General features: G+C 45.2%; 1 protein-coding gene across 1 annotated transcript; it reads left to right on the top strand.

Moving 5' to 3' along the window:
- The first annotated feature begins 266 nt into the window (after window positions 1-266).
- On the top strand, window positions 267-27,738 carry LOC137782686 (aryl hydrocarbon receptor-like). Its single transcript, XM_068572216.1, has 11 exons — window positions 267-307; window positions 4,128-4,315; window positions 14,860-14,990; window positions 17,923-18,012; window positions 18,953-19,085; window positions 20,583-20,716; window positions 21,384-21,586; window positions 22,039-22,148; window positions 23,720-23,861; window positions 23,977-25,353; window positions 27,582-27,738. Exons 1-11 carry the CDS (start codon window positions 267-269, stop codon window positions 27,736-27,738), a joined length of 2,706 nt encoding a protein of 901 aa, XP_068428317.1.

Below are 27,738 nucleotides of genomic sequence, written 5' to 3'. Positions count from 1 at the left end.
TATTCTGCGCAATTTCTATTTTTTCTGCACATTTTTTTTATTTATCTCCGTAACTCATTTTTTTTTTTCCCAACGAGCTTCTTGTTCGTAAAACTTAATTTGTTTGAGTTTTCCTCCGATTTTTCCTTCATATTTTTCTTTGCTGTTCTTTTTTTAAAGCATGCGTTTGCGGCGTTGACCCGCAGGATTACAGCACTTTGCGGGGGTCGCACATGCCGCTGCGCTCCTGAAGGAACCCAGCGGGCTGTTCACGCAGAGGAGCCGTCATGTATGCGGGACGCAAGCGCAGGAAACCCGTCCAGAGAGCGTGAGTTCCGCTTTACATCCATCTGCGTTTCATATTGACGCACATTCATTTCACAGAAAACAATCCTCCTGTTGGATGAAGAACCCGGATGTTCGGCTCCGAAACACGAACCAAAACACTTTAATGCGTTTATTACATATAAATACAGTAAGATTCCGTTTTTTTGTGGGTTTTTTTGCGCCATAACGCAACATAAATATCAGCGCACCTGCTGTGTGACGTGTTTCTGTTTCTTCTTCTTCTTGTTTGATGGTGATGATGATGAAGATAATAATGTGCAGATCAGTCCGCGCGTCGCGCTGCGGATTAAAGGCCCGCAGGAGGCCTGCGCGTAACCTTCAGCCGTCCTGCGGGGTTTAAACTCGTTTTTATTTATGCGTTTATTTTAAATACTTATGCGAGTTCATTTGCAATATCTCGTGCGTGTTGCGTCAGTGCGCGTGGCGCTGCGGGCTGCGGCCTCGTGCAGGTTGTTGCGCCATTTTCTGTCAAAACGCCCTTCAAGAGGGTCCGGATACCTCATGTTTCATGTTGTTTTCATCGTTTTTAAGATGTTCAATAATCGTTTTTTTCGACATAAAAAATAATATGTCGAGTTTAATGTTAGAAATCTCAATTTAAAATAAAAAAAATCTTATTATTATTATTATAAAACATGTTTTAAGGCTTTGATTTGACGTCATTTTTTAATTTTCCATGACAAACATTTGCCTTAATCTTTGAGCAGTAATGATGACGTCATCACCCACATTAAAAATGAAGGACGTGACTTTATTAAGAAGTCTGAGCAGCTGCTGGAAAAAAAATGTGTTTTATGATAGTTTAATCTTGAATTAGGTCATTTATTATTATTAATATAATTATTATTATGATTATATTATAGTGTTGTACTGCTTCCATTTAAAATGTTTTAATGGGAGAAATGTTTATGTCAGAAACATTAAAACATGAAATAAGACCCATGAAAAAAAACCATAATCTTCTGTGACTGGAACTATTGATGAGGCACACACACACACACACACACACACACACACACACACACACACTAATAAGTGACTCATCAGTTTTCTCAAACTAAAGAATTATTGCTTTTCTTTTCTTTTCTTTCTTTTCAAATCAATGTTTAATTCATTCATCCAAAAAATCCATAAATATTAAAATGACATCAAGGTGTGAAACTCAAGTGACAGAATTAATCTGAAATCTCCAAATTTTTTGGGGGGGTTGTTGATCAAGTAATTAGTTTTAAGACATAAAATATGATTACATGACATCTTGGGATCAAATAAATACAATCAGGGGATTCATTATGATATGTTATACATTTATATATATATATATATATATATATATATATATATATATATATATATATATATATATATGTATATATATAAATGTATATATATATATATATGTATAATTTAGAGGCAAATATTACACTTTTTCTGCATTTACGTGATATATATATATATATATATATATATATATATATATATATATATATATATATATATATATATATATATATATATTGTAGTACAGTAGTACACACATTAACGGTCACACTCATGACATCATCAGTAAGCAGCTTCTGCTGTCATGAGTTATGGGAACAGGAGCTGCAGCTGTCGGCTCATATTGCTGCCGTACTGTTGACAATAAACAAACAAACAAACAAAGGATTGAGAGTTTCCTTACATTAGAGACGTTTGTAAACAACAACAACAACAACAAAGAACAATGTGTTTTGTTCAATTGAACAACATAAAAATGTTTACATTGTGTTAATACATTTGTTTTTAATGTGGTTAAAACATTTTATTTGACCTTTATTCTTTTTATTACATGAAGCCATCGACATATTAATTGTCTTCCCTTCATGACATTGTTATTTTATTTTTCTTTATTATTTCTGTATTTTCTCGGGTCTCAAACCGTATTGTAGATGTAAAATACCGAAGAATACTCCAGATAATAACAACAGCAATAAAGATTATTAATATGTTAAGAACATATGAATAAATATCTTTGTGAGAGTTGTTTAATCCAACAGATCAGAGTCAGAATTCACTTCACGTAAATAATCTGTAATCTGTCTGGAGATGCTTCTGCAGAATAATCATCCAGATGTGAACCTGCTAAATGTTTCCTTTGTAGTTTTAATTTGACATAAGTAGCATTTAGCTAACGATAGCATGAAGCTAACACCCAGCAGTGAGTCAGCGTGTGTTTTGACGTCCTCTCCCCTGCAGGGTTTTGGTTCTGCAACCAAACCGCCGGGTGTTCAAGTCCCTGGCCGACATTTTGAGCCCTTTATGAACCCGCTCCGTGATGCAGACAATTACCCACAATGCATTGCAATGTGACGTTAAACACAGACTACACTGTGCAAAAATAGTGTGATTATTTTTTGAAATTATGTTATATTCATATATATATATGTGTGTGTGTGTGTGTGTGTGTGTGTGTAATATTCAGTAATTGCAGATGTTTTACGTCTCTTGTGTGCACTTTAACCCTGTTTGCTGCTGTAATCTTGTAGATTTCTCCACTGCGGACTAATAAATAATTATCTACTATAATGTAATATAACCAGTGGAAACATGGAGATGTTAAAAAATAAAGGCAAACATAGAAGACGGCACAAAGTCGTTCAGCCGGGAATATTATATTTACTCCCAAACATTAAGGATGAAAGATGAAAACACATGAAATCAGAGGATATTTATTCATTTATTCATCAAATATTTGATGTGTTCATTGAAGCTGTTACAGATTATTTAAAATGACGCGGGAGTGAAACAGGTCAATGCTAAAATAAATACCCAGAATACACCGCTCTCACCTGCAGCATTCAGGTGATGTCAGTGAGTCCCAGAGGGTTACTGGTTTGAGGCTTCAGGTCATGGGGACGCGCCCTCACGAACACAAGCGCTCCTTTATCTGGAGACCTGAGTGGCCCCGTTGAGCCTAGCGTTAGCGTTAGCGTTAGCCTTTTACTTCTGCTGATTATACTTGCTGATGAAGAACGAAATCATGAAAGAGGCGATTGTTGGTGGAGATTAACTGAATGAAACGAGTAAGTATCGTAAACATTTGTTTGCCTCAGAGATTATTTTCCGCAATAATCCCAAAAATCCAAAGGAAGAAATCAAACTGGATTTCTGTGTGTGGAGGGAACCAGTGAGATGGATGGATGGATAGATGGATGGATGGATGGATGGATGGATAGATGGATGCATAGATAGATGGATGGATTGGTAGATAGATGAATGGATGGATGGATTTATAGATGATGGATGTATAGATGGATGGATACATATATAGATGGATGGATGCAAAGATAGATAGAGAGATGGATGGATGGATGGATGGATGGTAGACGTATGGATGGATGGATTTATAGAGGATAGATCCATGGATGGATGGATGGATAGATGGATGGATGGATGGATTTATAGATGATGGATGCAAAGATAGATAGAGAGATGGATGGATGGATGGGTAGGTGGATGGATACATGTATAGATAGAGAGATGGATGGATGGATGGATGGGTAGGTGGATGGATAGATGGATGGATGGTAGATGTATGGATGGATGGATTTATAGATGATAGATGGATGGAGGGATGGATAGACGTATAGATGGATGGATGGATGCAAAGATAGATGACCCAAAACGTCTTCCCGGCGCCACAACGAAGACAAGAAATCCAACAAAAAAGCCCAATTTCAAACTGGTTTGCGTCCCTCTTGTTGGTGCCTAATGGTGAGTTCACGGTGCTTTCTTTCTCCCTTCGTCTCGTCTGTCAGGGTGAAGCAGGCGCCGTCCGAAGGGGCCAAGTCCAACCCGTCCAAACGGCACCGAGACCGGCTGAACGGGGAGCTGGAGCGGCTGGCCAGCCTGCTGCCGTTCCCCGAGGAGGTCACCGCCAGTCTGGACAAGCTCTCCATCCTCCGGCTGAGCGTCAGCTACCTGCGGGCCAAGAACTTCTTCTCCGGTACGTACGGTTGAGTGTTCCCTTCTCAAAATGTGTTTTTGCTGTTGGGTCGAGTCACAAACCTGTTCCTCCATTCGGGGGCCGGTTGTGTGAAATCGGCGCCATGAAACTCACAGAAGATCAATATGAAATTAATGAGCACAGAGAGAGAGGTCTGCGGCGTGGTTAGCCTAGCTTAGCACAAAGACTGAGAACAGGTGGAAACTGTTAGCATAATTGTCAGAGGTGGAAGAAAGAGGTGGTGTTGTCTCATTTCATCTGAATGAACATTATCACAGTTTGTAGTTTGTAGTTAACAGATACAACCAGACTCATCTGGTTGTATAGAAGTCTATGCTTCATGTGTTATAGCTGCATTCTCTCTCCTGACCACCAGGGGGCGACTCCTCTGGTTGTATAGAAGTCTATGCTTCATGTGTTATAGCTGCATTCTCTCTCCTGACCACCAGGGGGCGACTCCTCTGGTTGTATAGAAGTCTATATAAGTGACTCTACTTCTCTCTTGATGTATTCCCTCAGTAAACATTGTAAACATGAGTTTATGTCTTTAGTTTCAAGTCTTCTTCTATACAGCCTGATGTTCATTTAGTACATTATGGTCTGTTAGAGTCAAACAGACCATAAAGAAGGGGACGCTTGAGGGCGGGGCTACAAGGTGATTGACAGGTCGACACCACAGTGTTTTATCCGGTCTGGGAGTTGTTCATTAAACTCTTTCACAATTTTACAATTTTCACCTAAAAACGTTTTATTTGGCGTTTGGTTGTCTTCTTTGTTTTGTTGTCTGGTTGCAAAAAGAAACCAAGATGGCGACGACCAAAAATGTTGAACGCGAGGCTTCAAAACACCAGACCACAAACAAACAAAGCTGTAAATAATGACATTAAACAACGGATAAGACGATGTGTAAATAAGACATGTTGCCTTCTCTTTAGCCTTTAAGCCAAACCTGAACCGACCTCCTCTCTCCTGCATCCTTTTTGTCGTGTGTTGGAAGCCGCCGCTCTGCAAAAGGCCCTCAGTTGTGTGTTCGGTCCCTTCGACCATTACGAGGATGTCACAACAGCCGAGCGGCTGCGTGTTTGTTTCCCCACATCTCACGGCTCATCTCATCAGACCGGAGGAGGCCAAGAGAAGAGCCGCCGAGCCGCCGCCGCCGCCGCCGCCGAGCGAGAACAACCCTCAATATTTCATCCGGACGCGCGCGCTTGTGTGCACATAAGTGTGTGTACGTACGTACGTGTGTGTGTGTGTGTGTGCCGCGTTTGGTCGTCCATTAAAAAACCGAAACGGCGGGGAAAAAAAGCGCGGAGAAAGAGCCGTGCGGAGCGAAGACATTGTTATTTTAGGCGGTGATCTTTTCACGGAGAATGCTGCAATGCGGCCGGCGGGCGCGTCTCCCGGCATGAATAATTGAGAGGAACCCTGCCACCCGAGTCTAAAGAATTCATGAAATGGAGGCAAAGCAATGTTTGTTTAAGGTAGCGGCGGCTTTTTTTTTCTTTTCGAGATGGCAGTTTGGGGCCGAGGACGGACAGGACGCAGCGCCTTTTGGGCGGATCCATATTTCTATTGTGTGTGTGTGTGTGTGTGTGTGTGTGTGTGTGTGTGTGTGTGTGTGTGTGTGTGTGTGTGTGTGAGAGAGGCTTGTTGATGCCCTGTAGAAATAAAAAACGAAGCCCACTTTTTTTTCCTTCCCACATCGGTGGCCGTCAGTGAAAGTAATGCTCATCGCCCCCCCCCCCCCCCCGGTCCGTCCGTCTGTCCGTGATAGCGTATGGAATCATTCGTCCTGTCAGAGTAAATTATTGATAATGGATTTCAGCACCAATAGGTCAAAGTGAAGCCTATAGAAAGGCCCGTCTTGTCTAACTGCATTAGCCTACTTCCTGGACGCTCCTTTAAGTAATTAACGAGCTCAGGGCTCTTACATTAAATAAGCGGCCCCTCCCCCTCCTACACCTCTTCCACGATGCTCCGGGGGGGGATCGTCTCTCCGCGGTCGGCCATTGTTGCTGTTAGCATGTAAACATTGGGTTTTCCGCGGAGCCGCGACTCAGCTCCGGTCCGCTGTGGGAACGCCGGCGTTGCTTCCACTCTGGGCTTCGTTTGGGCGGCTAGACGAGAGAGGGAGGCTTGAGTCCTGCAGGCAGCAGGAACACGCCTCACAGGTGCTTCCTTCCAGCTGGATGCTACATTTTTTCGCTAACGGTTGCTACATTTTTCGCTAATGCGCTAATTCGCGCGTGAAGCCGAAACACGGCGTAGTGGAAGTGGAACAAATGCCCCTCCTCTGTTTTTTTAATCAGGTTGACACGTATTATACGAGCCCAGCCGCCATCTTTGTTATTGTCGGGAGCATGATATGATGATTAATCCTGTGTTTTTCTACTCGTGTCGTCAAAGAGAAGTCTCTCAGATGCACTCTACATTGTAAACATAGATGGAGATTAGAGGACATAATCCCTGCGGCTGCAGAGAGATTCCCCCTCATGTGGTTCAGTGTTGGCTGTGTGTGTGTGTGTGTGTGTGTGTCTGTGTGTGTGGCACACTGCACACACTTGTGCAATTGTGGGAATTGTGGGAATGCTGGGAAAAATATCGTTTGTGGTTTTACTAGAATATCAACAAAAAAATACCTGGAATGTTTGACCAGGTTTACAACATACAAAACAAAGTTGTAATAAATAAATAATAATAATAAATAAAATTGTAAGACTCCGATCCTGAAATCTCCACTTCAGCAGCGCCCACATCTACTAAACTCTTTCATTCCTTCATATATCCTGAGTGTTTATGCAGAGGAGTTTGTTCACACAGCATTCATAACCTCATTTATACAACATTAAGTATAAACATGGTGCAAATGTATCTTTATTATTATGGCTGAAAGAGCGAGATATGCAACTTTTGACAAAATGAAAAAATGCTTCATTTGCATGTTTAAACAATTGCCCTATTGTAGGTAACAATTATCCCCTTCAAGCTGCATTAACATGTGTCTACATACACTGTGTGAGCTGAAGCTGCCACCAGGGTAACGATCCTCCATCCGCAGTGAGACTCCATTGATTCATTGTGTTTTTTGCTCCTCCAGCGACAGCAGAGGAGCCATTAATGTTTCACAAGTTTCCATAAGGTAGACCGTGGTATCTGTTCTGGGAGGCTTCGAGCGTCTCCCATTAATAGAGTCGGCAAACATGGAAACTGCACATCACACATCGTTACGCAACTCCTGCCGGATCAGGGCACGGGTGCATAGAAAATGAATTATGCAAAACTCTGAGCGGATCCTCGTAGGATGCATCTGTGGCTGGATTTAAAACTTTACACTAATGAAGTGGAGACGTTTCATTGGCGAAACCTCCACGCCGATAGGCTCGCATCGAATCCGCCGCAAAAACGAGGCCAGACAACTCAGTTTGAATGGACGTGCTCGCGTCGCGCCCAGCGCGCAGAGCGTCGGCTCACAGCTGGAAGTATCCGGCGTGCCGACAGCGTTTCTGCCGCCGCCGTCGCCGTCGCCGCCGCCATGCCCGGGATTGGTTATGTAAGCTTGTTGTGAAGGTCTTGTGACATGTCATGATACCGCTCTGCTGCGGCTGATGAGTTGTTACTTGAAAAAAAAAAAAAAAAAGCCGCTTCCCCTCCCCGCCCCCATTCCTTCCTGTAGGTCATCTATGTGTGTGTGTGTGTGCATAAACGAAAGGCAGAGCTATGTGGGTTACATGATCAGCAACGGGTCATCTCTTCGTGGCGACCCTCCCTCCTCCCTTCCTGCCTCCTTCCCTCCCTCCATCCCTCCCTCCCTCTGTCCTTCCCCTGCAGGGCTTAACCCCCATCCCCCAGCCCCGCTGATCACGATACGACACAGCGAGGAATGCAGGCCACCAAAATGGGGGGGAAACCTGGTAATCAGTAGTGACCCCGCCCCAAATCCCATCACTCCTCACCTCCTCTTCCTCCTCCTCCTCCTCCCACCTTTCTGGATTCGCCTCCCATAAGCAAATATGCAACCATGTGATCGAGAAACCTCGGGAGACACGAACGCAGCACAGGGTGCGTGCTTTCCCCTCCTGCATTAGTGACCGCGTGTTCATGTTCAGCCTCAATATGTGTGGCCATGTGTGTGTGTCTGTGTGTGTGTGTGTGTGTGTGTGTGCTGTGCATCCATGTGTATGTTAGTGGTTGTGGGGGCGGTATGTTTGCATCGCGTGTTCATTTACTGCAGTGTTTGTGGGGGTGAAGTAGTTGAAACGTTCTATATTTACTCCCCCTGCCAGTCACACTCTGGTGGAATAATTAACACACAAACGCACACACACACGCACACACACACACACACGCTCGACACACACAAAACTCCCGTGTACATGCTGACGCACACGTCCAGCGGTCCGCTGGACGTGTCACGTGATGTCAAGGAGTTCCTGTGGCGCAGATTAGGAACCCGGACCAGTTCTAGCTTCTGTTTTTACCTGAAGAAACAATTTGTGTTAGAACGTTACTTCTGTGTTAGAACCTCACTTCTGTGTTAGAACCTCACTTCTGTGTTAGAACCTCACTTCTGTGTTAGAACTTCACTTCTGTGTTAGAACCTTACTTCTGTGTTAGAACCTCACTTCTGTGTTAGAACCTTACTTCCATCTTAGAACCTTACTTATACTTGAGAACCTCACTTCTATGTTAGAACCTTACATCTGTGTTAGAACCTTACATCTATGTTAGAACCTTACATCTATGTTAGAACCTTACTTCTGTGTTAGAACCTCACTTCTATGTTAGAACCTTACTTCTGTGTTAGAACCTCACTTCTGTATAAGAACCCTTCTTCTGTGTTAGAACCTTACTTATATTTGAGAACCTCACTTCTGTGTTAGAACCTTACTTCTGTGTGAAAACATGACTTTTCTGTTGGGTAGTTTATTCAAGATGTGTAGTATCTTCACCTGTAATGATGCATTATTTTATATATATTCATGCGAAATAGCTAAATCTAGCAGATAATAAAGTATAAGTATGTGTAGCGGAAAATGAAAACACCTTAAGTACCGTACAAATACATTAAAAGTGTAGTCAAACACGGTACTTTAGCAAATGATCTCACTGAACGAGTATATTTCATGTTGCAGGTGTGAAGAGTAAAAGTAATTCTGTCCTCGGGGCCTGAATCGTTTCAAAATAGCCGAAGCTCCTCCGCTACGTAACTAGCGTAGTACTGAGGTCATGTGGGCTTAATACGCCGGGTTAATGCTGCACACATAACGGCCCTCCTTCATGACGCAGACGCCTGCTTTTGTTGTGTCATGTGACCAGAGACATGACATATGTGGCGTGAACAAGCAAGTTAATGACATCTGTGTCCATCTATCTTTCTCTCTATGAATGTATGCTAACACCAGAACACATCGTGAAGTCTGCACACCTGCATCCGTCTATAAATACCTCCGCAATGAGGCGGCGGAGAAGAGAAAGTGTCCCTCTGTGTTTTAGCTTCTTTGGTGTTAAGTAACGCTTCATCCCAAATCTGTCCCGTGATTGGTCGCCAGAGCTTTGTTAAGTGTCTTTTTGGCAGCGTTGCGTGTATGTGTGTGTGTGTGTGTGTGCTTTCGTTGTCGTCGAGGGTACACGGCGACCTGTAACAACGTCCTGGAAAGAGGCCACGGCGGCATGTAAGGATGGGCCGGGGATTGCGGCGGCGCGAGCACAGAACATCCCCGCTAATCCCGTTGTAAATAGCATGATGGGACAAATTTGAAAAACTGACAAAAATTGGATGGATGTTTGGAGTGAGCTAAATGTTTTTTGGGCTCCTCCCCCTCTCCTCCTCCTCCTCCTCCTCCTCCTCTTCATCCCCCTTCTTTGTGAGGCGAAACCCAACAGGAGGTCTGGCTCTCCGTGTCCCCCGAGGCCACCGCGTGATGAAGGCCGGGACCGGAGCCAGAAGCGGGGCCGTCCCGGGACAACTCGTTGAGCCATTTAGCAAAATGTGCCCGTCAGGAAACTAGCTGTGCCTCCGAAATAAACATTTATAATCTGGGAGGAAACTACATTACGTCCGCCGGCGACGGACTTTGTTCGGGTCCGGGATCGAAGGAGAACGAGCGTGGACGTGGACGTCGGTTCTCACTTTGCGTGAGAATTCGTCTCCCTGAGCGTCTCCAGAACGGCTCGGTATCGTCTGGACGTGACGATGCCAGTACCACGAACACAACCCTTAAAGTTACCGATAGAGTACTTTAGATCCTCCTCACAGTGTCATACTGGTTTAAGTCATTTTATTACTAGTTGAAGACAGTTTACTACTAGTTTAAGGCAGTCTAATACTAGTTTAATACATTTACTACGGGTTTAAGGTAGTTTATTACTTGTTTAAGACATTTGTTACTAGTTTGGGTAGTCTAATACTGGTTTAAACAGTTTAATACGAGTTTAAGACGGTATATTCCTGCTTTAAGTCAGTTTGATAGTGGTTTAAGACATTTATTACTGATTTAAGGCAGATTAATACTGGTTCAAGACATTTTATATTGGTTTAAGACAGTTTAATACTGGTTGAAGACTGTTTAATACTGGTTTAAGACAGTCTGATACTGATTAAAGATATTTTATACTGGTTTAAGGCAGTCTAATACTGGTTTAAGGCAGTCTGACACTGATTAAAGATATTTTATACTGGTTTAAGGCAGTCTAATACTGGTTTAAGGCAGTCTCATACTGGTTGAAGACAGTTTAATACTAGTTTAAGGCAGTCTAATACTGGTTTAATTCCAGCTCAGCGTTGCCTGTGCAAAAAGGCAGTGTGCGTGTGTGTGTGTGTGTGTGTGTGTGTGTGTGTGCGTGTGTGTGCGTGTGTGTGTGTGTGTGTGTGTGTGTTGTAGCTGCGGTGGCATTGAGCCAATCACACGTCAGAATATATTACAGGGCGCTTGCAGTGATCGACTGCGAGCGAAACACAACCCGTCCTCAGTGTTTTGACGTTCTCTTGTTTGTCGCTCCGTCACTTCGGAGCTCCGTCATGCAAACATCGGCATGTTGTGGGAACGCCGCGGCGCTCCACTCGGTTCTCCGGGTCGGCCTCTGGGAGATCTCTCTGCTGTGCCTCATGCATGAGACGGCAGCGGGCAGCGTAAATGTTTCATCGTGCACTCTGCGCCCGCTGGAGCGCCACGGCGAGAGCGGCGCTTTGTGCTCATGGCCGCCTCCTCTGGCTGCGTCACGCCGCCGCCTACCTGGGCCTTCTGAGGAGTAAACAACCCAACAACAAACAAACACACAGATGCTGACGAGAGGAAGCTCTCTGGCGAGGAGACAGACGTACGGAGAGCGCCACGCCGCCATGACAGTGACGGTCATGAGGCCTTTGTTTCTTTGTTATTAGGGGACAATTACCACAATGAACATGTTTTTTTCATTATTAGAAAACAATTATCACAATAAACAGTGTTTTCTAGTTTAAAAAAAAACATTTATAACAATATAAGATATATTACTGGTTTAAGGCAGTCTAATACTGGTTTAAGGCAGTCTAATACTGGTTAAAGGCAGTCTAATACTGGTTTAAGGCAGTCTAATACTGGTTAAAGGCAGTCTAATACTGGTTTAAGGCAGTCTAATACTGGTTAAAGGCAGTCTAATACTGGTTTAAGGCAGTCTAATACTGGTTTAAGGCAGTCTAATACTGGTTTAAGGCAGTCTCATACTGGTTTAAGGCAGTCTAATACTGGTTTAAGGCAGTCTCATATTGGTTTAAGGCAGTCTAATACTGGTTTAAGGCAGTCTAATACTGGTTTAAGGCAGTCTCATACTGGTTTAAGGCAGTCTAATACTGGTTTAAGGCAGTCTAATACTGGTTGAAAACAGTCTAATACTGGTTAAAGGCAGTCTCATACTGGTTTAAGGCAGTCTGATACTGGTTAAAGGCATTCTCATACTGGTTTAAGGCAGTTTCATACTGGTTTAAGGCAGTCTGATACTGGTTAAAGGCAGTCTAATACTGGTTAAAGGCAGTTTCATACTGGTTAAAGGCATTCTCATACTGGTTTAAGGCAGTTTCATACTGGTTTAAGACAGTCTGATACTGGTTAAAGGCAGTCTAATACTGGTTTAAGGCAGTCTGATACTGGTTTAAGACCATTGTTCCCCTGAGAGTTGACCCAAGGTGTATGGGAACAAGCTCAGGGGGCGTTGAACCAAAGCCGTGCCTCGTGTGAAGGTACTCGCAGCCCATATGCTGCAGTGTCTGCTCGACACTCCCGACGCGATGGACTCCTTGTTAACCTCCTTTAAGCCAGACAACAAAAGACCTGACCCAGAACCCAGTCACCCAATCATGTCATACATCCCCCCCTCCCCATCCCGGGGGTCAAGGGTCATCACGGGTCACAGGTCAGAGATTAACGCGCCGGACCGCTCGCCCTCCTTCTCATGACATCACGTCTCTCGTTGGGGAAGTTAACGATCGTGAGAGTCCGACCGAACGGTCCCAATGGAAACAATCCAACGCTCGGATCGTCTTTCAAGTCGTCCATATTAAGACGTCGATTGTTTGTCGCAGAAGTAAATTATTGTCTAATAAGTTCTTGACCTTTTGGAAACTATCATGACAAAAAGTAGCCAATTTTTCCATTTTTGAACCAAAAAACATGTTTTTTTTATGACTGAATATGCTTCATAACATGTTAATTCTTTTCTGGGTTGTGTTTATTGTTGCTTTATGTTGTAATCTTTCTTAAAAAGGTGCATTATTAGTCTGTGGGTCGTTGTAACGGCACCGAATACGTTTTTTTTTAACTCGGGGAACTCGAGGAGTCCTTTTTGATCCGCCTTGCTCATCCTCCTCCTGGATGTTTATAGTTATGTGTTTTTTTTTGCAGATATACATTTTGTTGAACAAATACATACAATAAACACAAGTATTGGACTTAATTTGGGGTTCCTACAACGACGCAAACACAGGGAACAAACTGAATTGATTTAATAGAGATAATCCTGTCTTTTTACTCGCATGTCCAACAAAATACTTTTACTCAAACAGAGACATGTACGTTACAAACACCTCTACATTTTCTTTCCTGCATTGATGAACAGATAAAAAACTAAAATATGTGAAGAAACGATAAATGTCTTGTTTGTTGTTGTAATACTGAGTTTGACCACCAGGGACTGAAGTGCGCCACAAGACCCCAAATGTACTAAAGCAGACTAAAACAAACAAGAGGATTAGAATTTCAAAATAAAAGTCTAAACATATTGTTTCCATTGATTTGATGCACAGGTTGTGATTCTTTTAGTAAGTTCACCGGGTCACATGATTGTCTTAACGGCTCCTCACATATCTGAATGGACATAACTTCATCTGCATATTAACAACATATGGAGCCCACCGGCCTGCTCACCGCTTCACACGCCTTCAGCACCGAGAGCTCGCTGGGAAAGAAGGAGAATCCCATCAGGATGAGAACAGCTGGCCCACCAGCCAATGAACGACTGGGATGAGGAGGAGGAGGAGGAGGAGGAGGAGGAGGAGGAGGAGGAGGAGGAGGAGGAGGAGGAGAGAGAGGGAGGAGGAGGGGGAGGCGGGGTTGCTGCTGCATTAAAGTGCAGATATCGTGTCGGCTGAAGGAACTGTCGCCTCGCTGGAGTGTGCCAACGACTCATCTCTGCGAAAGACAGAACGTTTAGGGCTCGTGCTCGGGGTCATGCTCGTGCTCGGATTCATGCTCGAGCTCATGCTCGGGCTTATGCTCGGGCTCGGGTTTGGGCTCGTGCTAGATCTTGGGCTTGTGCTTGGGCTCAGGCTCGTGCTTGGGCTCCGGCTCGTGCTCGAGGTCATGCTTGGGCTCGTGCTCGGGGTCATGCTCGTGCTCGGGGTCATGCTCGAGCTTGTGCTCGGGCTCGTGCTCATGGCCAGGATTGGGTTCGTGCTAAACCTTGGGCTCGCGCTCGGGTTCATCCTCGTGCTCATGCTGGGGCTCGTGCTCGTGCTCGTGCTCGGGGTCGTGCTCAATCTCGGGCTGAGGCTGTGGAGCGGTCCGACAGTAACAGCAAGCGCTTTGCAAACATGATCACATGACTAAAGAACCTGTCTGCCTCTCCCCCCTCACGCCTGTCTGACTGCCTGCCTGTCTGTCTGTCTGTCTGTCTGTCTGACTGACTGTCTGTCTGTCTGTCTGACTGACTGCCTGTCTGTCTGCCTGCCTGTCTGTCTGTCTGTCTGTCTGTCTGTCTGACTGTCTGTCTGTCTGTCTGTCTGTCTGTCTGTCTGTCTGTCTGTCTGTCTGTCTGTCTGCCTGCTTGACTGACTGCCTGTCTGTCTGTCTGTCTGTCTGTCTGTCTGTCTGTCTGCCTGCCTGCCTGTCTGTCTGTCTGTCTGTCTGTCTGTCTGTCTGTCTGTCTGTCTGTCTGTCTGTCTGCCTGCCTGCCTGTCTGTCTGTCTGTCTGTCTGTCTGTCTGACTGTCTGTCTGCCTGTCTGTCTGTCTGACTGACTGCCTGTCTGCCTGTCTGTCTGTCTGTCTGTCTGTCTGTCCCTCCCTCTCTACAGTCGCCCTGACCGGAGCGTCTCCAGCTGCCGTGAACGATGACGACAGCAAAACCACGACAGCGGCCGCCGTGGCGTCGGCGTCGGCGTCGGCGGTGGAGGCCAAGATCCCCGAAGGCGAGCTGCTGCTGCAGGTGAGAACGCTCGTCCTGCTCGTGTTCACTCGAGTGTCTTCAGCTGATTCTTTCGGTTCAGGTGTGTGAGATTGTGTTGTTGCGAACACACAAACGTTTCATTTCCTCCCCCCAAATACTGTGTTGGATCACGCTTGAGAGGACGGGTTGGATGTGTGTGTCTCGCTCGTGTTTTCACTTTGTTTCTTCTTCCTGACAAGTGCCCAAAACCTATTTAGGCCGATGGCGGCGGCTCAGCGGCTCAGGGCAGCTTACCCCTCGATACGTCTGCCGCTGTCTGCCCATCGCTAATCTGAGCGCAAAGAGCTCCATGTTTGGGATAACTCAAAAAATATTTGCTGCCTAAATATGGATTCTCTCGAACAGAAAAAAAAGTATTACATTTTTATTTTTTTTCACAATTTCGGTTGTTTTATCTTCTATTTTTTTCTTCTATTTATTTATTTTAATTTTTTATTATTATCTTTTTTGTATTATTTATTTTTATTTTAACAATTTTGGTTGTTTTATTTTATATTTATTTTTATTTATTTCTTCATTATTTCTTTATATTTTGTATTTTTTTATTATTTATCTTAATTTGTATTTATTTTATTTTTTTATTCATTTTTTTATTTTTTTTTTATTTATAGTAGTTTCTGACATGATTCCTACCAGTTATGTCATAGTCGAATTAGAAGATATTTTTATAAATTTTTGGGACATTTTGGGATTTTAATAGTCAGATGAGAAGATCAATACTCTGATAGCTTAGCTTAGCATCACCCGGCTTCCTCCATTGAGTCTTTAAAACACAGAAAAGAGTCAGCGCAGTTTTTCACTTCCTCTTTCCTCGTCTCCCTCGTTTTTTTACGTGCTTTTTTATTTTCATTTGAAATTGAAAATTTAAGTTTAAAAAAAAAAAAAAGACGATCAACAGTTTTTCAGTTCAGAGAGAGAGAGAGAGAGAGAGAGAGAGAGAGAGAGAGAGAGAGAGAGAGAGAGAGAGAGAGAGAGAGAGAGAGAGAGAGCGGCTGCCAGATCTCTTCAGGATTGGTCCGTCATTGATTTTCCGTTCCACTTCCTCTCTCTGAGCATCGCTCCGGCTTCTGGAGGAGAAACATCCGGCTGCTTTTCCCCCGACGGAGGTGAAGAGAAATGAAGGAAGGAACGCTCATTTGGAGGAAAAGAGAGGACTTCTTCCTCCTCTTCCTCCTCTTCCTCCTCCTCTTCGCTTCAGGAATGTGAAGGTTTATTTCTGATCCTCACATCGTCGGTGAATTATAGACGAGATGCGATCGCTTCAATTATTCAGTGAAGAAAAGAAGAAAACATGGCCGAAAGTTTTGATGACGAGCTCCTCGTTCTTCATCACTGGAAAACAAACGCGACCGACTGAGCGACTCCGAAACTCCCGAAACGCAGCGAAAACAAAGAATCCGTTAAACATGACGATGACATCACCAGAGACAGAAACTACTACACTACGAAGAAATACATGTATGAAGAGATAAATACACATGAAGTCACACAGCGACAAACCTGCTGATCTAGGAAAGAGTGTGTGTGTGTGTGTGTGTGTGTGTGTGTGTGTGTGTGTGTGTGTGTGTGTGTGTGGTGAGGTGGAAACGTTGCACCAGCTGTTTCCCTTTGAAGAGAAACAATCAGTGTGCTCCATTTCACCTTTCTTCCTTCCTTCCTTCCTTCCTTCCTTCCTTCCTTCCTTCCCTCCTTCCTTCCTTCCCGTAGCTTTCATCTTACTGTGCTGTACTCAAATCTATCGACTACTTTTTTATGTGTTTTATCGTACACACAAATTAAATAATTCACATCAGTAAAAGGTCGGAGAGGCAGCGCCCGTCGGCTCGTTCCTTCATCTTTGTTGCATCGAGGTACAAATAAAGATATTTATCCTCATCATTAACTTACGCTCTCACGTAGCAAACTTCCTTATTTCATGGTCAGATTTATTCACCTGAAGACACACAACTTGTTGTACAAAAACACACATCTCGAGGTACAAAAACACACATCTCGAGGTACAAAAACACACATCTCGAGGTACAAAAACTCAATAAGTAATTCATGGAGAAGCATCACATTAAGAGCCCTGTTGTGTGTGTGTCTGTACCAGTAACACTGTACTATATTACACACTGTATGAATATAAGGCAATGCATTATGGCCCCCACCTCTACTGCACAGCAGCCAGACAGACACACACACACACACACACACACACACACACACACACACACACACACTTTGTGATGCTTTTGACTCTTTACGTTGATGTTCTGTCACTTTGTGGGTCGTCATGCATCCATTCATGACTAGCTGTCTCTTTGTGGCCACTTTGTGTCAGTTTTGTGTCTCTTTGAAGTTGTTTTGTGTCTTTTTGTAGTCATTTTGTGTTTTGAAAAGTGTTGTGTGTTTTTGTTTTATCTCATTGTAGTCATTTTGTGCCTTATCTGATTGTCTACGTGTCTCTTTTTGGTTGTTTTGTGTCTCTTTATAGTTGTTGTGAGTCTCTTTGTAAACATTTTTTGTCTCTTTGTTGACATTTTGTGTCTTTTTATAGTTGTAAGTCTCTTTGTAGTTATTTTGTGTCTCCTTGTCGATGTTTTGTGTCTCTTTGTTGACATTTTATGTCTATTTGGTGACATTTTGTGTATCTTTTTAAACATTTTATGTCTCTTTATAGTTATTTTGTGTGTCTTTGTTCACATTGTGTGTCTCTTTGTAGTCGTTTGATGTTTTTATTTGGTCATTTTTCAGTCGTTAACTCCAGTTCAGAAACCCTGAAATGAGGATGACTTGCAGACGACCTCAAATGTCACATTCTGGTCCGTCAGAGCCACTAAAAACACTCCTGACTCCAGTACAGTTAAACTTCTCACACTGTTTCCTCTGTTCCCTCTGCTCACCGTCTGCATCCTTGTTTGACCCGCAGGCTCTCAACGGGTTCGTCATGGTCCTCACGGCCGGCGGCACCATCTTCTACTCCTCCCACACCATCCAGGACTACCTGGGCTTCCACCAGGTATTCCTCTCTGCGCCGCGCTCGAGCAACTTCCTGTTATTCGAAAAAAGATCAATTGTGACACAGGAATCTCTCCTCATCCTCAGTGAGGATTTAAAGTGTCAGGTGATGAACAGATGAAGCCAACGATAGTGGCGTCTTAATGGGAGGTAAATTAGGTAAAGCAGCGGAAAAGCCGCGCTTTTCGCCGCTAAAAAACGAATGAAGCGAATTAACCACATAAAGCCGAGCGAGTAAACTCAGGAGAAAAAGTGTTGCGAAAAAACTTGCAAAAAGTTTTTGCGAAAAACATGTGGAAAAGTGTTGCAAAAAAACGTTGCAAAAAACGTTGCGAAAAAAAGTTGCGAAAAAAGTGTGGCAACATTTTTTTGGTGGAAGATGTGCCGAATAATGTTGCGAAAAATGTTGTGATAAACGTTGCGAAAAAGCGTTGCGAAAACGTCTCCTGGAAAACGTTGTGAAAAAGTGTTGCAAAATTTTTGGGTGAAAAATGTGGCGGAAAACATTTTTGAAAAAGTGTTGCGAAACAGCGTTGCAAAAAAAGTTGCAAAAAAAGTTTCAAAAAAACGAAAAAGCGTTGCGAAAAAGCTCGGTGTGAACGCAGCATAAGAATCAGCCGATGGAGTCTGGACACGTCTGATGCTTCACAAACCGGGAGACCGGGTTCGGGGTCGGGGTCGGGGTCGGGGGCCTCGCGTGCAACACCTGCCGGCGGCGGCTCGGGGGTCTGGTTTGACCCGCCGCTCTCCGCATGATGCAGAGTCTCAGGGCTCAGCAGGGCCCGACCTATTTATAGCCTAGCCTTTAGCGCGGGGCCGCCCTCGGCGCCGGGGCCGCGGCGAGCACAGCGGCAGCGAGCGCCACGGCAGCGTTCACAGCGGCAGCGTTCACAGCGTGTTTTCATGAAGGACTAATTGTTCTCCTCGCCGTCGTTCCTCAGACCGACGTCATGCACCAGAGCGTGTACGAGCTGGTGCACACGGAGGACCAGCAGGAGCTCAGGAGGAACCTGCACTGGGCCTTGAACCCGCCTCCGGCCGCCAAACCCGCCATCACCCAGGACTCGCCCCAAGGTGAGGACGCTGAGGAGGGACACACACAATAACACACACAATATATATTGGATTTGCAGAGAGGCCGGTTTGCAGTTATTTTGTCTTTTTGTAGTTTTTTTGTATCAAATTTTTGTCTTTTTGTCTAAAATTGTTTATCTTTATTTGTGTCTTTTGTTGTGTCATTTTGTGTGTTTTTTTTAATTGCATTGTCTCTTCGATGTGTTTTGTCTCTTTGTTGTCATTTTGTGTCTTGTCTGTTTGTTGGGTGTCTCTTTGTGGTTATTTTGTGTCTATTTGTTATATTTTTATAGTCGTTTGATGATCTATGTTTCTCTGAGGTCATTTTGTGTATTTCTTTGTACTCGTTTTGTGTCTCTTTGTAGTCGTTTTGGTTCTCTTTGTACTCGTTTTGTGTCTCTTTATTGACATTTTGTGTCTCTTTGTTGACATTTGTGTCTGTTTGTTGACATTTTGTGTCTCTTTGTTGACGTTTTGTGTCTCTTTATAGTTGTTTTGTGTCTCTTTGTTGACGTATTGTGTCTCTTTGTATTTGTTTTATGTCTCTTTGTAGTTGTTTTGGGTCTCTTTGTAGTCATTTTGTGTTTATTTATAGTCGTTTTGTGTCTTTGTTGACATTTTATGTCTCTTTGTTGACGTTTTGTGTCTAATTGTAGTCTTTTGCGTCTCTACGTAGTCATTTTATGTTCCCATGTGCTCATTCTTCTTCTCTTGGTTGATGCGTGGCTCTTGGAGTGATATTTTGTAAATTAATTCCCAGGGGCCCCCCCTGACCTTTTGGGCCCCTGCATCGCGGCCTGTGACCGTTCAGTAATCTCTCTCTTTGGAAAACGGGGTCACCGGCAAACTTTTGCTTGGTCGAACATGAATCGACTCCTAAAACTCCACTCTCCATCTGAAATGTGTTACGGCTGAATTACAAACCTCTGCCTGTGTAAACACACACACACATCTTAAACATCAATATCAGCCGGTTAGGTAAACACAGTCCCAGGGCTTTAAGCCATAAGACCGTGCTCAGGTCAAGTCACATGACTCCGATAATCTTCAGCGTAGCTTAGGAGGTGAAGTGGTCCCAGATCTGTATTTGGGTTTTAAGTTGCTTACGTCTGCGAGCAATGTGTTTAGACCAGGACCCACAACTCTGAGACCACTAACCCTGCACACACACACACACACACACACACACAAACACACACACTCCCCCCGCTAGCTGCCACTTGGTGTGCTAAGTCCGTTCGCTCCGGGCCTCATTACATAAGTCCGTTCTACGTGATGCAGGGCAGCTGATTGTACGACACAAGATTAAAGTCCAGCTGAAGAATGAACTCTAAGGGCGGCGTTATACGTTCACTTTGATTCCAGGAATCAGGAAATCAGAAGTGTTAAGCACACGCACGCGCACAGCTGCGTTTAGCATTTGAAAACCCGACAAATTCTATTTTGTCGCTGCCTTCTTGTTGTCATATTTCGTTTTTTTTGTTGTTGTAAATACAGAGATGGACCCGGACAGCAGCTCGTCCGTGGTCACCTACAACCCCGAGCAGCTTCCCCCGGAGAACTCGTCCTTCCTGGAGAGGAGCTTCATGTGTCGCTTCCGCTGCCTCCTGGACAACTCCTCCGGCTTCCTGGTAGGCTCCATGTTCAGACACAGAAGAAGGGGGGAAAAAACCTGCGGGACGACGGCCATTTTGACTTGACGATGCAAAAGATTTGGAATTATCCCCTTATTACTCCCACAATGGTGGAAATGTATTATCTGCATTTGAGTCGTAGTGTCTTATGAACTGTGGGATTGAATCAACTCCCTTGTGGTTGCAAGACAACCACTCATCCCCATGAGCTACGGCCGCAAATTAAATATGCGCGTAAGCTCTTACTCAGATTTTGAGTTAAAATAAAAAGAAGTGACAGTTCAGAAAGTACGAAGCACTTGGATGAGAACTGGATCTCACTAAAACACATTTCCAGTAAAAGTCGGGTTACAAGCCGCTACTACCTTCGGTGCGTGTCCCCGCTGTAGCAAGCTAGCGCTGCTGGTAGCTCCCTGCTGCTGCTAGCTTCCCGCTGCTGCTGCTAGCTCCTCGCTGCTGCAAGCTAGTGCTGCTCGCGTGTCAGGTGTCTAGCCGGGGATGGTCCCGCTACCTTCGGTGGTTGTCAGGGAGCTAGCAGCAGCGTAGTAGCGGCTTGTAACCTGAGTTTTACGGTACTTTGATGCCATGTGGACGCGTTAATGCCTTTGTAAAAGCCCCTCACATGTCAACCAACAACATTTGAGACACACTTCCTCCCCCACAGGCTCTGAACATCCAGGGCCGGCTGAAGTTCCTGCACGGACAGAACCAGCGGCAGGAAAACGGCGGGAAGGCGCCGCCTCAGCTCGCCCTGTTCGCCATCGCGACTCCTCTGCAGCCGCCGTCCATCCTGGAGATTCGGACCAAGAACATGATCTTCAGGACCAAACACAAACTGGACTTCACGCCTCTGGCCTGTGATGCAAAGTAAGGCCTCCTCTTCCACATCTAAAACACATGCACGCATTTAGCCTCCAGTGTCTTGTAGGTTTGAACACTTACGAAACCCACAACGCAGAAATAAGACGATAATACAGCATTTTATTTACATATATCTACCATTTTATTTATATATTCCACTGCTTTTGTGAACATAAGACCTTTTGTAAACCAATTTCCATCACCAAAACTGTTTGTACACATGAGGAAAGTTTTCACAAGAAATATGAAGCATTTCCAAAATCAAGCTTCAATTTTTAAGCTTTAGGGCCAATTTTAGATGCAACACATGGTATATATCTTATATGCAAGAGCCTTTAAAAGTGAATTTAAGAAACTATGTAAAATCAATAAATATGATGAAACCACCACAGCAGGAATTATTGGTTTGGTTGTCGGTCTCTTGCACCACGACTGATGTTGTGTTTCTTTGTGCGCAGGGGGAAGATCGTTCTGGGCTACACGGAGGCCGAACTGCGGGTACGAGGAACCGGCTATCAGTTCATCCACGCGGCCGACATGTTGTACTGCGCGGAGAACCACGTCCGAAGTGAGTTGTGTCGCACGCCGACCGTCTGTCTTCTGATTCCAGGAGCGTTTAAATAAGGCAATAAAAATAATCTAACACGAATAAACTGAAAGGACAATCCGTCGTATGAAAGTAGGACAGCGAACAAAAGATCCACGTAGTTCCTCTCAGTTACTGAACAAAGTACAGAAAGACATTTTCTCTAAATACTTTGATCGGAGTCGACAGCTGCAGGTGAGGGATGAGGAGCGACTTGTTCCAAAAGGTCAACACGCTCGCTCTGATTAATCCCATACGAGGCCACTTTATTCCAGTGTTTCCAAAAACCTCTGTTCTGCTGACTCACTTAGAAAGAAATGCAACAGATCTAATCTATGAATAACGAGAGGAGCGGAGGTTTCTGAGCATCTGTAATAACATTTACACGTCACTATGTATATTATCTTAAATAGAAAGAATATACATTTAATAAATCACAGTTTAGTTTTATGCATGTGTTATTGAAAACATGCATGCATGAATGAATCAAATACTTTATGAAACGAGACCAAATATTGCAAGAAACTCAATGAAGGAAATTCTGCAAAACTATTAATTAATCTTGATAATATCTCTTTGTGAAATAATTTAAAAGCTTTTGTGTTTTGTGGGTGTGACAAGAAACAAATGTCGCGTTGGTTGATGATGTTTGAGGAGGACCGCTCCGATCTGCATGGTCAGAGAGTTCAGACAGCTTTTCGCTAGTAATCCCGCTGGATTACGGAGCAGATTGAGCAAAAACTGCCGAGCGGCCAGAGCAGAGGATAGGGCCGAGCAAATCCACCGGCACCGAGCGACGCATGGGAGATGATCCACGCCGCGGCGCACAAAACCCCTCAGAGGTCAGCGGCGGTGCGACCGTCAGTCGAGGATTAATCAAGACGTTAAAGCGAGGAGAAGTTCTGCTCAGAGGACCTCGACGAGATTCAAGATGCTTTTACTGTCAGATGCACAGATAACAGTCGTTCTATACAATGAAAAGAGCATTTTGCTCGGTTCTCCTAACACAGAATTACAATAAATCTAGGGTGAAAAAAATGTGGCACAAAATAACAGTATTGCACAAAAATATGATAATAGTATCGCTATGATAAATATGATACAATGTGATACTAGTATCGCTATGATAAATATGATACAATGTGATACTAGTATCGCTATGATAAATATGATACAATGTGATAATAGTATTACTATGATAAATATGATACAATGTGATAATAGTATCGCTCATTGTATCTTTATACACTTTGCATTGCTACAACATTGCTACAATGTCCAAATATGGTCATATGGAACACTGAGGTTTAGGAACCCGGACTTTCTTTAAGGTGCTCGTGCTCCAAGTAGAACGTTTTCATCAGTAAATGCACAAAATGCATATCACTGAATATGTTCCTGATACCTGATAAGTCACCAGAGGATGTCAGTCCATCAGTCGGGTCGTGAAAGCAGCAACGACGAAAACATTTTTAAAATTTTTTTTTTGTATATTTTATACTTTTTTATCTTCATTTTGTCATAATAAGTGTGTTTGCATCCCATACCTGCAGTGATGAAGACCGGAGAGAGCGGGCTGACGGTGTTCAGGCTCCTCACCAAGGAGAATCTCTGGAAATGGGTCCAGTCCAACGCCAGGCTGGTGTACAAGAACGGCAAGCCGGACTACATCATCGCCACCCAGAGGCCCCTCCTGTATGTGTTACTGTCGCTTTCTGTTTTGTTGTGAACCAACCGAAGAAACGGAGTAAGCAACCCCCAAATAAATGAATTGCCTCCAGACAATAATCATGTTTTTCTGTCTCCTTAGGGATGAAGAGGGAGGAGAACACTTGTGTAAGCGCTCCATGCATCTACCCTTTACCTACGCGACGGGCGAGGCCCTGCTCTACCAGTCCAACCACCCGCTAGCAGCCTTTAGAGACGGAGGCCATGATAAGAATGGCAGTAAATCAAAGAAGAGCCGGACAGAAAGGCTGGTGAGGGACGGCCTGGACCCTGGCTCTCTTCTCGGGGCACTCATGAGTCAGGACGAGTCGGTGTACGTTTGCCAGCCCGCCACGGAGCCCAAAATGTCGTTCCACAGCTTCTTTGGGGAGCAAATGGGCTTCTCGGACTCTGAACCCTCCTCCGGCTTGCACAGGAGCTGGGACGAGCCGAGCGTCGGCGCGCTAGGCCCGGGCCTCTCGGAGCAGGGCAACAGCTTCGACCCGCTGCTGGCCACTCTGGACTCGCTGTCCCTGGAGGGCCACGGTGTCGTGGATTCGGAGGATGGTGGATGTTCGAACGGCGATCTGTTCGGAGCCCTGGAAGGCCTGGGGCTGAGCGCCGAGGACCTGGAGCTGCTGCTGCTGGACGAGCGGATGATCAGGGTGGAGATGGACCCCGAGCGCGTGCCCACCTTGGACGACCTTCTCACCAACGACGAGATCCTCTCGTACATCTACGACTCCATCGAGGGGAAGACGGAGCCCGCCGAGTGCCGGGGGCCGGTGCCTCTCGGCTCGGCCTCGGAGACCACCGCGACCGGGGCGCCGCTACCCGAAAGTAACGCCTCTTCTGGCGCTGACGCGCAAATACAATTTCCTCACCACAAGCCTACCCTGGTGGGCCACACGCCCATCCTCCAGCTGTCCCAGCAGATGCAGCAGCACCTCAACATGCGGCCGGATAAAGCGGTGCACGACTGGAACCACCAGAGCAACCATTTGGCCGGCGTCGTAGCTAACGGAGAGCTGTTGGGCTGCCAAAATCAATCGATCGCCAACGGACAATGGGTTGCCCAAGACGTTCTCATCGAGGCAGGGATCCAACTGGAACACTACAAAACGCAACAGACTGTCTTCAACGGCAAGGCCTCCGAGCTGGACGGGGAGCATCATCAGCAGCAAACGCACCAGCGCTACCTTCAGCAGCGGCAGCAGCAGCACAGGGCGGAGAACCACCTCCCGCAGCAGTGCCGCGCCGATCAAAAGGTCGCAAACCTCAACGGACTACACGGCGTCTCCAGCGAGGAGCACGCGGTGGGAAAATCCCCGTGGCAGGACTACGGATTCGCTCAGGGTCGCCTGCTCGAGAACGGCCGGAAACCCCCGAAGAACCCCTCGCCGGACTCTTGCGTGGATTACGGCATGCCCGACATTGACGATGCGGATTACGCCGTGAGCGCGGGCGGTTTGTTCGGGAGGAACGGGCGACAGCGCGGCGCCGCCGAGTCCGCGGTGTCGTCCTTCCAGGGCGCGAACCACAAACTGCAGCCGGAGCCGATCCCGGTCCCTTTGGCGCAGGTCATCTCCAGCCTGTCGCAGTGCCCTCCGCCCAGCGCCTCCCTGGAGCAGATCCTCGGGGTGGGCAAGCCCTGCCGGCAGTTGGACCACTACGGCATGCTGGCCTCTGAGATCCCTCACGAGCCCGCTCCCAATAAGGTGAGGATGCTGAAAGGCAGACGCGTTGTAAAGGTTTGGACAGTGGTGCGTGTGTGTGTAACACAGTAATAACTTCAATGGTATCCTTTTGGCTTTTTGGCACTGTGCCACAAAAGGAGCCATTCGGTTGGGGGATCGGTTCTCACGACTTTTCAAATTATTTTACATAATTTTTCACCATGCCGTGAGTAGCACTGTTTGTATTTAGCCACAATAGTACCGGTGCTCTTAGGGTCGGTCCAATACTTTGGTCCCAAGCTTCAACAATCAGTTGATTCATTGATGGAACGATAATACAAAACCGTAAAAGTTGGGTTATAAGCCGCTACTACCTTCAGTGGTTGTCCCCGCTGTAGCCAGCTAAAGCTGCTGCTAGCTCCCCACAATTGACAGCTAGCTTTGCTGCTAGCACTCCGTTGCCGCTACTGTTCACGTCCCCGCTGCCCGAATCTGGCGTCGAGCTGGGCTAGTCCTGCTACCTTCCGTGGTTAACTAGGAGTTAGCGGAGAGCTAGCAGCAGTGCTAGATGGCTACAGCGAGGAGCTAGCAGGGTGTTAGCAGCAGCGCTTGCTGGCTACAGCGAGGAGCTAGCAGGGTGTTAGCAGCAGCGCTTGCTGGCTACAGCGGTGAGCTAGCGGGGACGACCATTGAAGGTGATAGCGGCTTACAACCCGACTTTTCCGGTGCTGTTTATTTATAATTTGGGGCTTTTAGACGGTTAACAATAATTTGAATCACCGTGTCAGATGCTGCGGCCGCCATCTTGACTTTTAGGCGAGATGTTCTTTTGCACTTTTGATTCTTGCATTTTATGATCCCAGTCAACGAAACTCATCAACTTTGGTTGATCATTTCCCCAAAAACTATCGGCAACTTCTCATGAAATGATTTTTCTCATGATTTTGGTTTTTCCTTTCAATGCTGGGCCTCAACTGCACCTCCTGCAGGGCACAACATGGTGTCTCAAGTACATCTGCTGTGTACACACTAATACACACATATCATGAGACTTCATTGATTTGATATCAGAAGAGTTCAATCTTCAGTGTTTTCAGGTAAATGTATTTGTAAGGAAGACGTTATGTCTGTGCGTCCTAATCTCCAGTGAGACTTTGTAAGACTTGGACAAGTACTGGTATAATTACTCATTAAAGTATTAGAAAAAAATCTTTAAAACTATATTTTTTTGCGAGATCGCAACAATTTAGTGATTTATTTGTGTTTTTTTATTCATCTTGAGTCGTTGATTAGAATTAGTGGGTAACATTGTCTGTACAGAACATCTCTTTCATCTCATAAAATATGTGTATGAATATAATAATACACATACTGCTGTGAGAGCTGAGGAGAAGAGAGGACAGCGCCGCAGTCTTTCTTTTCTTCATCTGTGTCTTGTTTGTTTTGTTGGTTCTGGGTCGCTGCTCAATATTCAGAGGTTAAAAACACGCGACGCGCTGTGACCTGCAGACGATGGAGAGCGCTGCGCCGTGGTTGTGGTTTTATTTTATTTGCTGCAGAGGCTGAAAGTGTTTGCGGCACAGAATGAGAGGAACAACGGCACGAGGACTCAGATGTATCCAAAAATAATACCACTTTAAAAAAATACACTTTAATATGTTGTGGTTTTGTCATATGTGTTCTATAACAATCCAAAATTTGTCATTTTTTGGTTGCTTTGGCTCATTTATCCTGTAAACATGTGGTTTTGTTGTGGAGCCGAAACATCTCCGTAAACTATTAACACAAAAAAATCATATATATATATAGTTTATAAAGATTTTACAGATCTAAAAAATGCTGCCAGACTATTGAGAAGTGGAAGTTTCTTTCTTGCAGTGTTACCACACCTCCTTTCCATGGTTATGATATTTAGTGCAACCGACATTGACCCTAACGAGCCACACACACTGTGAGCTGCCAGCTGGGTGTCCAGGGTCTGCGTCCTCTTCCTCCTTCCCCGTCCCGCATTTCATGACTTCCTCTTCCTCGTGCAGATGGAGAACGGCTGCCTGCTGAGCGGCGCTTACCCAGGAGGCCGTGCGCTGCCCAACAGAAACGGAGCAGCGCCCCCCGCTGTCCAGATCCTGCCCGTCCCCGACAGCCTGTCCGGCCTCCCCGACCCGCCGGCCACCGGCTTCTACCTCTGA

Source organism: Clinocottus analis, unplaced genomic scaffold, assembly GCF_023055335.1.
Source record: "Clinocottus analis isolate CAN_PGR_092001 unplaced genomic scaffold, fCliAna1.0.p SCAF_12, whole genome shotgun sequence".
In the NCBI taxonomy this organism is placed as follows: domain Eukaryota; kingdom Metazoa; phylum Chordata; class Actinopteri; order Perciformes; family Cottidae; genus Clinocottus; species Clinocottus analis.
This window is presented reverse-complemented; position numbering and strand designations above follow the sequence as displayed.

What these genes read in the sequence shown, in the direction of transcription:
- LOC137782686 (XM_068572216.1), top strand. Translation starts at nt 267, where the DNA reads ATGTATGCGGGACGCAAGCGCAGGAAACCCGTCCAGAGAGC. An exon ending in AGGAAACCCGTCCAGAGAGC is followed by an intron (nt 308 to 4,127) that starts GTGAGTTCCGCT and finishes CTCGTCTGTCAG; the next exon opens with GGTGAAGCAGGCGCCGTCCG. An exon ending in CACCCAGGACTCGCCCCAAG is followed by an intron (nt 19,086 to 20,582) that starts GTGAGGACGCTG and finishes TTGTAAATACAG; the next exon opens with AGATGGACCCGGACAGCAGC.